Genomic DNA, 14,425 nt, shown 5'->3' on the forward strand with positions numbered 1-14,425 from the left:
GTCTCCTACAAGATCCTTTTCCTGACTCTCCCAACTGTTTGTTCTCCCCTACTCTCAAGTCATTGTATATTTTTGATATTTACTTATTTAAAAATTACTTACAAATATTCTCTCAAATGAAATAATATTTGTAAAGTGCTTAATACTGTGCCTGGCACATAGTAGGCACTTAATAAATACTCCTCTTCCAATTCCAGTTTTGGTTCCCTGTCCTCAATTCATTTAGGGAGACAAATATCAACTTTTTTTTTTTAAAGCAATAGGGGTAAAGTAACTTGCCCAAGGTTACATGGCCAGTTATTTTGTGTGGGTGTTAAGTATCTGAGGCCCGGCACTCTTACTCACTGAGCCACCTGGCCGCGCCCCATCAACTTTTTTTTTTTAAACAATAGCTCACATTTGCCTATTGTTAGTGCAAAGAACCTATATAATCTCTCTCTGCTATTTTTCAGGTTCATCTGAAAAATGAAAAGACCATATTAGGTGGTTTCTTGGGTCTTTTCTAGTTCTAGATCGTAGGATCTGTAAAATGTGACTAGTAGGACTTATACTACCTACCTCACAAGGGTTGTTTCTATAAAATGTGGAGATACTTAGAATCACAGATTTTTATCTGGAAAGGTTAGCTAGCCTAACCCCCAGATTTTACAGGTGAACAAACTGAGGACAAGAGACATTAAATGATTTGTCCTGAGGACACAAATGGCGGAGCCAGGATTTGACCCAGGTCCTAGGAATCCAAATAGAGCATTCTTCCTAGTATAGCACTTGCACTGCTTATCTTACATTGCCACAAAGAACAAATGAAAGGATGTAAAGTGCTTTGTAAATATTAAAGCAAAATATAAATGTAAGTTCTTTGTATTTTATCAACAGCTCAGCTCTAAAACTCTTTGATCCCAGTCTGAATCTTAAAAGACTTAAGTCCAGAGAGTACATATTAACATATTAATAGATAAATTTAAAAGAATTTTTAAATTTTAAAAAGAATGATGCACACTAAGAAAAGTAATACCATATAATGAAGATTTAGTCCAGGCATCTTAATAGGAAAGACAGTAAGAGGCTTGTTTGTTTTTTAAAGATAAGCAACATCTGTTGGGGGAGCAGAGACTGAAGGGGAAGAAATGGGTAACCTGGTCTCTACCTAGGGGACACTAAACTCAAAATAGGAGGGGAGGGATTAGGGAAAATCAAACACCATAAAGGTTTTTTTTTTTTTAAAGCAACTTGTTTGGTTTAAAATATAAGATACACATTGAAATATACTGTTTCACTAGTGTTTTGTTGTTTTTTTAGAATGGAATTGTAGAGCTGGAATACAATTCGATATCACCAATCTTTAGCATTTCCTTTTCCCTGGCTTTCCTGGTTCTTCTCATATCTAACTTCTCTTTACTGATCTTCATACATATCAGATAACAGATGATCATATATATATATATATATATATATATATGTCTCCTATAGGCTCTATTCTGTGCTCTCTTCTTCCTCTCTTGATGACCTCATCAATTTCTGTGGATTCAATTATCATCTTTTTTTTTTAAAGATGATTCCCATAACTACATACCCAACCCTCATCTCTCTTCTGAGCTTTAATCCCACATCACCAAATGATTACTGGACAGCTCCTCCAAGATATACCTTTGGCATGTAAAATTCAACATGTCCAAAACACAACTCATTAACTTCCCAGCTAAATCTTCCCCTTCTCCGAATTTCCTTTTTCTACTGGAGGCACCATTATTTTTCCAGTCTCCTAGATGCATAATCTTAGAGTAATCTATTCTTCCCCCTCCCTCATCTCCCATGTCCAGTTGCTTGTGAATATAGTACTAGCTTCTCCTTTCTCTAATTCACAGGACTAATATCCTTCACCATTCTACTATAATAGCCTCCTAACTGGTCTTCCAGTTTGCGGATTCTCTCCTCTCCAATTCATTCATAACTGCCAAAGTCTTCTCAAAAACACAAATCTGACCATGCTACTTCCCTACTAAAGAATCTTCAATGGCTCCTATTTTCTCTGGGTTAAAATGATAATCCCTAAGAATGGCTTTCTGTAGCAGCAAGCACCCCAGCATCCCCAGGGTGGCTGCCAACACAGGTTCTTAGATATGCTTTTCTAAAGGAAAGCAACTCAAAATGGGTTAACAATCTTGTTTTCATCAGTCAAATATATCATTTACCTAGTTCAGGGGAAAAAGGTCAGCACCCCGAACTTCAGAGTATACAGACAGAAACATTTCAAGCAGACAGGCCTCCAACTGTCCAACCATTACATCCATATCAAATCACAGTTACCAGAAAGGGAAGTAAGTTTTTTAAAGGGGGGGGGGGGAGGAGGGAGGGAGGTTCTCAAAGGCTGCCCAGAGTCTCATCTGGTCAAATCACACAACACTTCTCAAAGTGAGCCCCAAAATAAAGCCTCACATCAGGGATTATATAGCCTTCTCCTGGGTCAGAGAATGTAACAGCCCTCTTGACCCACTGCCCAATCACAAAGCACCAAGGTGTGGGCTTTCCTGAAAAACAAGCCTCCCCCCACAGGCTCCAAGTGCACTTAACCTAGGGGCAGGGAAGATCTTAAAAATTTTACATTCCTATAACACCTTCAGAACTCTTAAAAACCTGTTTCCTGCCAATCTAGATCTAATCCACTTTCAGTACTTTATGGATTTTATATTCCAGTCTACTTGAACTCCATCTCCTATTTTCATAACTTTTCCCAGGCTTCCTTCTATGTCTCACTCTTGGAATCCTTGTCTTCCTTCAAAGCTGTACTTGGATCCTACAGGAAAGCCTACTATTAGTGTTTTAATACTAGCACTAGTTAATAGTGATAATTTTGACTAAGATTAATACCAATAACTTCATATTTGTGTTGTTAGTTTACACATAGTATGATATGTAATAAAAAATAACCCGTAGTTATTAGTGTACTAATACTGGTTAAAAGTACTCAGATTAGTACTAATAATTCGTTATGTATTAGTAATTGTTATTCTTATTTGTGTAAATGTTAAAATAAAATATAAGTTGCTTGAGGTCCAAATACTGGTTGTTTCTGCCTTTGTATTCCCACAGGGCTTTGCCGCCAATCAGTCAACAGGTGTTTATTATGCTCTCACTTATTATGTTCCAGGCACTATGCTAAGCACTGGAGATGAAAAAGAAACGCAAAACCAGTCAAGAAGTTCACATTCCAACAGGGTGGTGGGAAGTGGGGGAGACAATTTTCAGGCAACTGAAAGATTAGAGGGCAGATGAAAGGAAATCTCAAAGGGAAGCACTAACTTTAAACGGATGGAAGCTGCTTCTAGTAGTGGGATTTTAGCTGAGACTGTCAGAAAGCTAGATAGGTGACATGCTTTTTAAAAAATCAATAATCAACGAATCGAATTGAATTTTCTCTTTTATTAATTAGGAGCTGAAACCGGAGTGAGTCAGCCGAGAAGTCTAACATGAGCACGCGTGGAAGAAGCAATCGACAGTTTCTTGCTCCCTGCCTCACCAAGCAAGCAAATCGCCCTCCCATTGAGAGGTTTCTCGGAAAATCCCCCAATTGAGACCGTGAGGGGACACGGTAAGGGGCGCTGCGGAAGACGCGGAGATGCCCACCCGCCGTCCTTACCTGCAGCACGCAGCTCTGTGGGGTGACGCTGAAGCCCTTGTCGGCTTCCGGGAGCCGGGACACGCTCACCTCCACCACCTCCTCGTTCGGGTTGTCCAAGACCAAGGGCAAGGTCCGAGAGGCTCCAACCCGGACGTCGCCAAAGCAGAGGAAGGGCGGTCTACAGAAATGGCTGAGCCTCAGGATCACCTGCGAGCCGCCGGTCTCTGCGCCCCGTGGCTCCCGCGGCCCTCGAGGCGGACCCGGGCCGAGCCCCGGCGCCCAGCCACCCTCAGCGGCGTCTCGCTCTGCGAGCCTCGCCGCCATGGCTCCTGGGGAGACCCTCCACTGAGGCCTCCCTGCGCCGGCCGCGCAGGCTTCGGGGAAGAAGAAAGAAACTTGGCCTGACAGGAGGGGCCTCCGCGCCTGCTCCGCACACCCACGGAGGACAATTTCACCTGTGCTACAGCCTCTCCTAGGACTCGCACTAGCAACGAGTTCCACCCCAGTCGCTTAATGGCCGCAAAACAACTCGCTCGCCGGCCAGATTCAAAAAATCCCACGGTCGCCAATGGGGAGCCGGGAGCGGCACTGGCCAATGGCGAAGGGAGCTTGCAGAGTCGCTGGCCAATGGGGAGGCAGCGACTTTTTTAAAACTGGTGGTTGCCGGCCCGGCCCACCGGAAGGGTGGCGCCCCTGGAAGGGCGGATGGGAAGGCAAGCGTATCCAGGACGCATCTTCCAAAAGCTTGCAGTTGCTGGGCTGAACTGCGTAGGTAGTATTGGCAAGCCGAAGCTTGCCTTCCACTCCCATTTGTTCTCTCAATGATGAATGGATGGATGGAGCATTTATTAAAGACTGTGTGCAACTGTGCTAAGCCCTGGGAAGAGAAAAAAAATAACAGTGCCTCCCACCTCCACCCCCACCCCCACCCCTACCCCGTCCATCCCACAAATATCCTGCATTCTAATTGTTCAGTCGTATCTGACTCTTCATGGCCCGCTTGCTTTTCTTGGCAAAAACACTGGAGCGGTTTGCCATTTCCTTCTCCAGCTCATTTTACAGATGAGGAAACTGAGGCAAACAGGGTTAAGTGACTTGCCTGCCCAAGGACAGAGAGCTAAGTGTCCGAAGTCAGATTTGAGCTCAGGAAGGGAAGATGCATCTGAGTCTGGCACTCTTTTCACGGTGCCACCTAGCTTCCCCAGAATATACATCTAGGTCAATTTAAATAGATTATCTCTGCAGCAAAATTCCTCTAATGTTGATTAAAGCACGTCCATTCCCAAAGTGTTTTCCACAATTACCTAAGTTTCATCCATATGACTTCTGATGTTGAATAAGGTTTCATCCTCAGTCTCTGAAGTCCTCATTCATTACACAGATTTTCTGAAGACTAGGAACTCTCTCATGTTTAATAAGGTTAGTACTCTGATTGAAGATCTTCCCCTAGGGATTACATTCGAGGGTTTTCTCTCCAGTATGAACCATTTGAAGTACTATAATAGTTTAACATTGACCCAAGGTTTTCTCACAGTCATGACATGTCTAATATTTGTGACCAGCAGGACTTCTCAGATGAATAATCGTGGGTTGTTTCTGATTGTTTTTCCACTTATATTCCATTTGCAAGTGTCTGTCTGTATTCTCTGATCTCTAGCAAGGTTTGAAATGAAGGCACTGCTCTATTATATCTATATGTTTAGGGTTTTACTCCAATGTGAATCATCTGGTGACAGATAAGGTTTATTTAGTCTCTGAAAGCTTTCCTGCCTTCATTGAATATATAATGTTCTCTACTCTGAATATTATGTACAATGCTAACTGAGCATCTACAAAGATATCCCATATTAATTACAAAGACTCTATATCCACAGTAGATGTTTACAATTAACTGAAGACTTTCCCACATTTATTACATTTGCCAGGCTTCTCTACTGTGTAAATTTTGATATACAAGACCTGGACATCCAGAATGGTATCCCTAAGACTATGTTTTTGGAGTCTTATTTCTTCATAAATATTTTCCTTTCAGAGTACCTCCTTAGTCTCTTGGGTAGAATCCTGGTCAAGGCTGAGGGGGAGGAGGTTGGGCACAGCCCAGGCAAGAGATTCTCCATCAGAGATTGCAGGACAAGTGCCTCTGAAGTCCTCATATAAGTAGAGGTGACCTCTCAGGGCTGGGCAGTCACAGTCTAATAGGCGGAGATAACACATGGGCTTAGGGATACACAAGTTTTTATGACACATCCTCTAAAAGATGACTGTCACCAAGGTAGGCCCTATGTAATATTGGAAAACAGAAGCTTGCCTTCCACTATCATTTGTTCTCTCAATGAATGAATAGCCGAATGAAGTATTTATTAAGTATATTCCCTGTACAATACACTATGCTAAGCCCTGGAATTAAAAATAGAAAAATGTGACAGCTCCCACCCCCTTAAAGAACTCACATTTTATTGGGGTGGGGAGAAGAGACAGTATACATGGAAGGTTTCAGTTTAAAGTTAGATAGAAAAATCCCACAGTCCTTTGGTATAGCAACAAAGCAGATGGTTAGTGTTTCTTCTTTAATATCATTTCCACTGATAAAATCATGTCAGTTTCTGATATTAAACCATTTGACAGTACCAGGGACTTTGGTGACTAGAACTTTTTCTTAGGGAATTCCTTACGGATTTAGAGCTAAAAAGGAGGAGACATCTAGTTAAACTCCTTTATTTTACAGATCTATGAACATTGAAGCCCAGAGAGATTGTGACTTAAACAAGATCATAGATGTGGTAGGTGGCAGAGCCATAATTTGAACCCAAGTCTTCTGATTCCAAATCTAGCACTTTTCATTGTGCCATATTGCCTCCAAGTCCTTTTTGATGCTCAGATCTGTGATTCCATAATATTCCTGGCACCTATTGTCCTTTCTTCTTATATCCCTACTCAGTGTCCTGTGACTAAAAGAAGGAACAGAAGCTCAGAATTAAGATTCTTCCAGTCATACAATTTAAAACTAGAAGGAAACTTAACAGACTATTTAGAACAACTCCTTCATCTTATAGATGAGGGAACTAAAGTCCATGAAGATAAATGGTCTTCTATGGTCACACGTGTAGGTAACAGCAGAGCAATTTAGATATAGAGGAGCTGGGTTAGGATCCCTGGTTCTGATATTTAATTTACTATTTGGATGATTCTGGACAAATCCTCCACTTTAGCAAATCTATAAAATAAGGACCTTAAGTTGGACTAAATGATTTTCAAAAGCATATGTACTGTTGCCAATGCCCAAATCTTTCTCTTCTTCCTCCTTTCTGTTGAGCTGCCTCTGTAGCTTTGAAATTATATCTGCTCTTGTAAGGTTGTATCATAAGTAGTAGATAAGGAACCTTAGACATTAAATAGAAGGGTATGATTGGCCCATCCAAAACCTCATCATTCTTCTACCAGACATCTTCTGGGTGACAGAGAATATTCTCAGCCTGAAATTTTAGTCAGGACAAAAAAAAAATTCATCCAGAAACCAGACTAAATCAATCCTAAATTGGGGACAATTACTCCTTTTGCCTTCCAGTTGCCTTCTTTTTTTTTTTTTTTTTTTGGTCACCTAAGTTGACTTTAATATAAACCATATACCTGCAGGGAAATGTAAAGTGTTATGCTATTTATTGAGCAACTGAAAATAAGGGGATAACCCTTGACTTCAATTAACATTCTTCCCATTGTTTACCACTCCCACTTTCCCCAACCCCCAAAAAAGACCTTGGACCAGTGGAAGAATGAGAATTTAGGCTTAAATCCTGCTTCTAGAGATGTGATTCTTTATCTGGAAATTGTATGGCCTCTAAGATACCTTCGAGCTCTAAAGCTTATGATCCTATTCTTAAATTAGCATGTCCTGCATGGTTTCTGAGAGTGAATGGTAGGCATGCTTCAGTGGATCTGTGATTTATGTGGATAATCCATGGGGGTAGAATGAAGCCAACCCATGCTTTCTAATTTTGAGAAACTCGTGCCTTTCTTTCCAATGCCTTTCCCAAAAAGTTCTTAAACCTTTGTTGTTTAATCATTTCAGTATTCTGAACTCTTCATGACTCTATTGGGGTTTTCTTTGCAAAGATACTGAAGTGGTTTGCCATTCCCTTCTCCAGTTCATTTACAGATGAGGAAACTGAGGCAAACAGGGTTAAGTGACTTGCCCAGACTCACACAGCTAATAAGTGTCTGAGGTCAGATTTAAACACAAAGATGAGTCTTCCTGACTCCAAGTGCTCTACCCAGCTAGCTGCTTCTCTCAAACCTTTATACTCAAGCGCCTCCCCCCCAGCTCTCTTTCAACTCCTTTCTGTACCTACACCCAAACTTTTTCTGATGTTTCTTTCAACCTTTTGGGAGGTATTAACCCCAGATAAGTTCATTCCTGCTAAAGAGGTTAAGCACTATACAAATTTTATTCATAGGAGCAAGACAGAAAATAATTGACAGTTTGTATCTGAAAACTTAAAGTATTTATTGATATACTCACAAGTTGAAGACCCTAACCTAAGCAGTTATATGATAAAAATTAAAATAAAAGATTATAGGTAAAAGGAATTGATAGGGGAACTAGTCAAAATATAAAATGGATAGAGATAATTAAGTTATAAAAAAAATAAAAGCTAAAGAAATTCCATTCACCCAGCACTTGAGTGTCTCAACTGTTCAAGGCACTCTGCTTTGACCCTATTTTTAAAAGTCAACCTTTAAATTCATATAAAAGCTTTTCCCTGACTCAATGCAGCTTGGAGGTGACCTTGAGTTCTCTAACATTATGAAAATATAGTTCAAATTCTGGCAGGTTCTACCAAGCTAGAAAGTATTCAAAATTAAGATTAGGTCAAGAAGCAACTATGTGTTTTTTCTCCAAGGATCAGCCTTAGTGACTATGAGGAAGCTTATTAATTATAATTAAAACACTGGCTCCCAAGTGATGGAAATTTCTAGCCAGGAAACAGATAAAAATAGAATATGTGCCTCTAGACTATACAATTTCCTTGTACTCCTTGCTACTCTTGATGGTGGCAAAGTGACAGAAAATGAGGAAGAAGCTGTTTTTAGTATGATCCATGTCCAATAACCAATAAAACAATAGTAATAGGTTCTGTCTCACTAGAGGTCTTTTAACTTTTTTTTTTTATTCTGCATCTGAACACCAAAAAAAAGAGAGCATTTCTATATACAAATTAGAACAGAAAATGATATTAAATAGCAAACCTCTATGACAAAGCTTGCTTTTTTAAAGTATATAATACATTCAACATGCTACTTTCCAAGCTGTCCTATTTGTCTGCCTCCTTCTGAATGTCCGTTCTCTTTCATGAATTTTCTTTCAAATATTTCAATAACTCTTTTCTTTCTTTTTTTGCAATATTATTGCTGGCCATCTCCCCTCCCCAAATGTGCCTTCCACTGAAGAAAAAAAAATGAAAAAAAAAACTTGTAATAGATAAGTAATCATACAAATCCACATTTGTGACATCCAAAAATCTACACCTCATTTTGTACCTTGAGCCTACCACTTCTCTGTCAAGAGATAGGGACTGTCTTCAACATCAGTCCTGCAGAGTCACAGTTTGTCAGAGTTCTTAAGCCTTTCAAAATTGTTTTTTTTGTTACACTGTTGTTGTTTTTGTATAAATTGTTTTCCTGGTTCTACTCAATTCATTCTAGATAGGTTCATAGCAGTCTTCCCATTCTTTCCAGGTTTTTCTGAAATGGTCTCTTTCATCATTCCTTACAGCACAGTAACAACCAGTATATTTGCATATCACAGTTTGTTCCCATTCCACAGTTGAATACCACCTTTGTTCCCAAATGATTTCTACAAGAGTTACTATATAAAGAGGTCCTTTTCATTTCTTTTTGGGGATATAGGCCTACTCGTGATACTGCTTGGTCAAAGTATATACAGATTAGTGATTTGGGGAATAAAATAGGTCTTCAAACAAAGGCTGGGTGACTATGTTGCAGAGGGGATTCTTTGGGTGCAAGTTGTATTGAGTTGCTTCTGAGGTTCCTTCCAACTGAGATTCTGTGAATTAACACTACTGCAGACGGGGAACCATAATACTGATATGCCCATATAATACATGATACTGATATGCCCATTATAAATGAAACTACAGAGAAGGCATAAGCTGAAGCTAAGTAGAACACAAACTCTTAAGGACTTACAGAAACAAATAATGGGGTTAGTATCATTATGTGCACATAAAGGCAACAAGAAACATTATTTCTTATACTTGATTATTCCACTTTGCAGTGCTTACAACTAGCAAAAGCAAAAATTACAATGAAAAAGAATGTAATTTATGTACCAACATCTGTTACAGCAGTTGAAGTGAAGAAATTCAAAAAACTTGAGAAGATCCTCCAAAATAAGTAAATATCTGTCCTGATACTTTCTCACCTCACAGTGAAACTAAGTATTGGGAGAAATAGTGAAAACTGCATTGAAAATTATGACTCAGTTTGAAGAAACTAGTAAAGATGTCAAAAGCTTGAAGACTACTCAGCAGCCTTGTGCCTATACAACAAGGATACCTTCTTCAGAGAACAGAGACAGGGTGTTATGGAAATGCCAAAGTCAACTTCATTTTTATGATGTTACTTTAACAGTAGATGCCCAAGATAAATAAGGATGCCTTTGATGAACCCATATCACCTGGCTCAGATAAATTATATCCTTAAATCTTCTAAGAACTGGCAAATGTAAATTACTCAGCTGATATTTATCAGCATTTGAAAGACTCTAGAAAATTAAAAATGGATGACAGGACTAGAGAAAGGCAACTGTTGTTGAGTGTTGAGTTTTTCATAAAAGAGAGGAGGAAAATATAATCTTTAAGCTATTACTGTAAGTTTGATTCGAGATTTCTGGGGAAATTCTAGTTTATTATGAGATTATTAATAACTATTTAGACAAAGGAGCAATAATTACAAACTGCCAACATACTTCACGTTATGCTAAATCTATTTCCTTTTGGGTAGGGAGATTTTCTAAACTATCAGATCATGAAAATGCTGTAGATATTACCAAAGCTTTTAAAGCATTTGATAAAGCAGTACATACTAGTCTTTTGGAAAACAGAGATGTGGACAAGATGAAAAAAAAATCAGGTTTCAGAACTGGTCTGATGGCTGATTAAAATAGTTTTTGTTGATAGTTTAATATCCACTTAGCAGGTCTGCAGTGGGATGCCATAGAGATCTTTGTTTGGCCTTGTGTTTAATATTTGTATCAAGGAATGAATAAAGAAATAGAGATGGCATGCTCATCCAACTTAAATGACACAAAGCTAACCGGGACAGCTAACACAATGAACAATGAAAGGATCCAAAAATATCCTGAAAGATGTTGTTAGCAGTGGGTTGGGTCTAAGATGAAAATTCAATAGAACTAAAAATAAATGATTACATTTGGGCTTTACTTTTTTTAGACAGCAAGACAAGATAGAAGCAGCATAAGACAGCAGTTTGTGTGAAAAAAATCTAGAGGTTTTGGTGGACAACAAGCTCAGTGAGTGGTATAAGGTGACAACTAAAAGAGCGAATGCAATCCTAAATTGCACTGAGACACACAGGCTCCAGAATAATATAGGCAGAATGTGCTCAATTCTGGATGGCATTGTTCAAGGAGCACATGAATAATCTGGGAAGCATGCAGAGGCAGGGAACCACAATTGTGAAGGGCACTGAGCCCAAGCTCTATTGATTGGCTAAGTGTTTAGCCTGGGGAAGAAAGGACTCAGGGAGTACATGAAAACTGTCTTCAAGTGTCTGAAGGGCTGATACATGGAAGAGATTAAGCTTCTGTTTCACCCAGTGAGCAGAATGAAAAGAAAGAGGTGGAAGTTACAAAGAGGCAAATTTAGGCTTGATGTCAGGAAAATCTTCCTAACAATGAGAGCTATCCAAAAGGAGATGAGGTGTCTTGGGAAACAGTGGGTTCTCCAATGGGAACTTTTCAAGCAGAAGCTGGAAAATTATTTGACAGGTAGGTCATAACAGGCATTCTTTTCAGTTATAAGTTGGACTTGATCATCACTCAGGTTCTTTCCAACCTAAAATGCTTCAATTTTTTTTCGGAAAAAAAAAATGACTGGTACAGATGAATTTATCGCCAAAATAATGATTGTAAATTTATATCTTCACTTGAATAAAGCAAGGGTTAAATTAAACAACAAACTGTAAAATGGGATAGATAGCAGGCCAAAAAAAGGCTTATGACTTTGAAAAAATAGGGAAAATGACAACATGAAAAACTATCAGTTTTTCCCAATGCAAAATAGCTACCAAAATGAGACCAAAAGAGCCTATAAAACACTTCAGCCCTGTACAATCTCACCAACTAAGAGATCTGGTAGCCCAGGGCAACAATAGCTGAGAACAAGCTCACCTATAAAAATTTACAGAGAATGGAAGGCCATCAAAAACATATCACCTCATGAAATACCCATGTCAGTAAAGAAGGAGCCCATAGTACATTTGGCAGCAATCACTCCAAAAATATTTATAGATAAAACCTTAAAGAGAACAACAATCAAATGCAAAATAGAACAGATATAGTGACATTTTTAGTCAACTGTTTTCATCTGGGAGGACAGAACCACCAGATCCGGACTATAATACGTGGGTACAAAATGTAACTGAGGAAATCAAAGTGGAACTATTAATCTGACTGTATTTGGCCAAATACATACAGAAGTGATAAATTTTTGAAGTACCCTAGGAACAATTTTCAAAATATGTCAAAGATTACAAAAAAATCAGAGATGATGCTTTTAGCAAAAACAAAAAGGTCAACAAAAATCCGTTGGCAACTACAAACCCATATTGACTCTCCTGTCCCAAAAAAACTGATACAGTATATAAACATATCAACAGCACCTTTGTTGAAAACATTAGAACGGGGAATATATGATTGTTTCATAAGATAAATCAACAAAGCCTCCTCAATACAATCCATTGTAAGTGACAGATAATGGTCTAACTACACACCCCAGGGAAAGCGTATGAAAATATTCTTGTCCAGATAATGCCATTTGGCTTGTCCGGACAGGTGGCCTGTAGGTCAAGTGCTACAGATCTCAGATCATAACTGCGTAGGAGGAAATAGGATAGCAGTTTATTTGGGACACTTTATGGTGCTTTCAACAATGCCAAATTGCTCACTGCTTTGAAAGCCTATTTCTAACATCAATATTCTAATCAAAGAAGGTCATATCTTTAAAGAATCAACATTACAAGTAACCCAAAAGTAATGATGAAAGATATGGTGGGTGTAGCAGACAAATAACCAAATGTAAATTTCAAAACATTGTGTTAAAGAAAACTTTTAGAATATTTTTTGACTGGAAAAGGAGAAAAATTAGTCTTATAGTGAGGAGATTATGGACCAAGTTGCACATTGTAATCTATCAGATATAATGACACCAGAAGATAGCCAGTGTTTTCAGTAGATACATTTTTGTTGTTGTTCAGGCATTTCAGCAGTGTCTGACTCTGTGACCCCATTTGGGGTTTTCTTGGCAAAGACATTAAAGTGGTTTACCATTTCCTTTTCCAGTTCATTTTACAGGTGAAGAAACTAAGGGAAAGAGTTAAGTGACTTGCCTAGGGTCACACATCTAAAAATATTTGAACTCAGGTCTTCCCAGCTCCAGGCCCGGCACTTGGCCTAAGTGACCTAAAGTTGCCCTTCAGAAGATACTATAGGGGGATTCATATAAAGATATTGGGTCATGTATGCAGGCTTTGATACAGTATGGGGAAATGAGTCTTGGGAAGAGAATACGCAATGTTAAAAACAAACCCCAAATTTTTCAACACCAACTTAGGCACTCAGTATTAGATCCTGGCTGAAAGGTCAATGGGGTGATGATGAGGGTAGAATCTATAACTCAAAGAGAAATAATTCTGGACTCCACTCTGGATGGATCTAACACTGACAGCAAAAATAAACCTTTTGATTTTCTCAGGTTCATTCCATAAGCATCAACCTAGACTACAGAGATGGCAAGGGCACAGATACAGCCACGTTTATTTGCCAAATTATAAAAACACTGTAAAAGCCTCAAGATACCTTGGAAAAAGTAGGGCTTGAAGAAATGACATAAGGAGTGACCCAACTAAGCAGTGAATACTTGCTGTTGTATAGTTCCTATCTTACCCCAGAACCTAAAATCAAAGGGAAATTAAATTCCCTCAAATGACCTGCTCTGGGTAACGGAATCCTGGAATATGTTCTCCTTCATCTCCTAACTGCACTCTAGAGCCTTAGCCTTAAGTAATAAGGGAATAGTATAAACAACACGAAACTATAAGAATCTGGCTTGCCCAACTGGGAGTAAATCAGGAACCAGTCTCATAAGGTGGCTCCGAAACAGTATTAGGAATTTCTAGGGGTCACTGAATTGTTTAGTCTCCAGTACATTGGTCACAGGCCCCCAATCTGGACCTTGGCACAGATCTGCCCATCCATCTAACTTTTTTGCTCTCTTCACTTACTCTATTAAATGACCCATCTGTACCACAAAAGTTGAGGATTCAAAATTCATTCCACTGAGCCCTTTCCACTCAGTATGGGTCCCCTACCTACCACTTTCCACAATGTGAAGTCTATCAATAGGTTTAAACCCCAAAGCTCCTGCTTCCTGCAGTCTTAAGCACCTGAGGACTAGTACTTTCTAGTGAAGAAAATTTAAAAATCTAGTTTTTTCATTTATGAAGTTTACCTAGTTTGCATTTAACTAGTCAATCAAAGAAGTCAAATAA

The 14,425-nt window shown here is 39.0% G+C and overlaps 1 protein-coding gene across 2 annotated transcripts in view; it reads right to left on the reverse strand.

Moving 5' to 3' along the window:
- Positions 1 to 4,217, reverse strand: part of ASPM (assembly factor for spindle microtubules) — a 75,320-nt gene extending 71,103 nt beyond the window's left edge. The window contains exon 1 of one of the 2 annotated variants that reach the window (XM_069074474.1): positions 3,638 to 4,217. In XM_069074474.1, coding sequence (XP_068930575.1) covers positions 3,638 to 3,943 — 306 coding nt within the window. In that variant the 5' untranslated portion in view covers positions 3,944 to 4,217. The remainder of the gene's footprint in view (positions 1 to 3,637) is intronic. The other variant, XM_069074475.1, reaches the window with a different exon arrangement.
- Positions 4,218 to 14,425: the final 10,208 nt, after the last annotated feature.

The sequence above is a fragment of the Petaurus breviceps genome, unplaced genomic scaffold (genome assembly GCF_028583685.1).
Source record: "Petaurus breviceps papuanus isolate PSGF00001 unplaced genomic scaffold, PetGlider_PUasm1.0 90895, whole genome shotgun sequence".
Taxonomy (NCBI): Eukaryota; Metazoa; Chordata; class Mammalia; order Diprotodontia; family Petauridae; genus Petaurus; species Petaurus breviceps.